This window comes from Eimeria tenella, genomic scaffold (assembly GCF_000499545.2).
Source record: "Eimeria tenella Houghton genomic scaffold, Eth_scaff2664, whole genome shotgun sequence".
In the NCBI taxonomy this organism is placed as follows: domain Eukaryota; phylum Apicomplexa; class Conoidasida; order Eucoccidiorida; family Eimeriidae; genus Eimeria; species Eimeria tenella.
In genome coordinates, this window is record NW_013542541.1 from 1 (window position 1) to 1138 (window position 1138).

The 1138-nt window shown below is 57.3% G+C and overlaps 1 protein-coding gene across 1 annotated transcript in view; it reads left to right on the forward strand.

Annotated features, from left to right (window-relative positions):
• Nucleotides 1-197: 197 nt before the first annotated feature.
• Nucleotides 198-1138, forward strand: part of ETH_00039170 (uncharacterized protein) — a gene marked incomplete at both ends in the record, with an annotated part of 2341 nt that continues 1400 nt past the window's right edge. The window contains 2 exons of the mRNA XM_013375307.1: nt 198-779; nt 1021-1136. Of these exons, the coding sequence (XP_013230761.1) occupies nt 198-779; nt 1021-1136 (698 nt within the window). The remainder of the gene's footprint in view (nt 780-1020; nt 1137-1138) is intronic.

Here is a 1138-nt window from a genome sequence, read left to right on the forward strand (position 1 = left end):
TGGTGCTGGTAGTGGTGCTGCTGCTGCTGATGCTGCTGTTGCTGCTGCTGCTGTTTCTGTTGCTGTTACTGCTGCTGGTCTTGCTTCTGTTGCAAGCCGCTATGCTAGTGATATTAGGTGCAGTTAGGTTGCTGCCTTTGCTGCTGCTGCTGCTGAACTCGCCGCTGCTGCTGCTACTTCTGCTGCTGCTCATATAGACAGTGCCGCTTATGTGCTGCTGCAGCTCTTCGCCGAGCCCAAAACAGCAGCCGCACCAGCTGCAGCAGCGACAGAAGCTGCAGCAGCACCTGCTGCAGCAGCAGCGGAAGCAGCGAGGAAGCCCAAGGATGCTGCTTCCGACGCCATTGTTGCTGCTGCATGCAGCAGCAGCAGCAACAGCACCGAGGGCACAGTGCAAGACACAGAAGGCAGCACTCCCCTAGCAGGAGCAGCAGAAGCCAGTGCAGCAGCTGCTGCCTCTCCTTTAGCAGAAACTGTGGATGCAGCAGCAGCAGCAGGAGCAGCAGCTTCTGCTGCTGCTGCTGCTGCTGCTCCGCCAGCAGAAGCTCAAAGTGCTGCTGATACACCACAAACCCCGAAGGTTGTGGGCAGCCAGTCTGCAGCAGCTGCAGCAACAGAAGCAGCAGCAGAACAAGCAGCAACTGCAGCGGATGCTGCTGCGACAGCAGCAGCAGAAGCCACTGAAGCGCAACCTCTTGCAGCAGAAGCAGCAGCAGCAGCAGAGCCAGTTTTTTCTGTTTTGGACTTCCTCAAACTGCTTGCCACATTCGCTAGCGACAGTACGAAATCTGCTGCTGCTGCTCCTGCTGCTGCTTCTGCTGCTGCTTCTGCTGCTGCTTCTACTGCTACTTCTGCTGCTGCTTCTGCTATTCGTGCTGTCGCTGCTGCTGCTGCTGCTGCTGCTGCTGCGTGTGCTTGTGGATGTATTGGCAGCTTGCGCTGACCAGCAGCTGCTGCAGCAAGAGAAACTTCATATTTGCTGCTGCTGCTGCTGTTGCTGGTGCTGCTGTTTGTTCGCAGCAGCTGAACTCGACGAAGAGCACCGCAGCAGAGTTCTCGTGCGGCTGCTGCAGCAGCACCCGCAGCTGCTGCTGGCAGCAGCAAGATCTGGTTTAGAGCCTCTCTTTTTGGTTGCCTT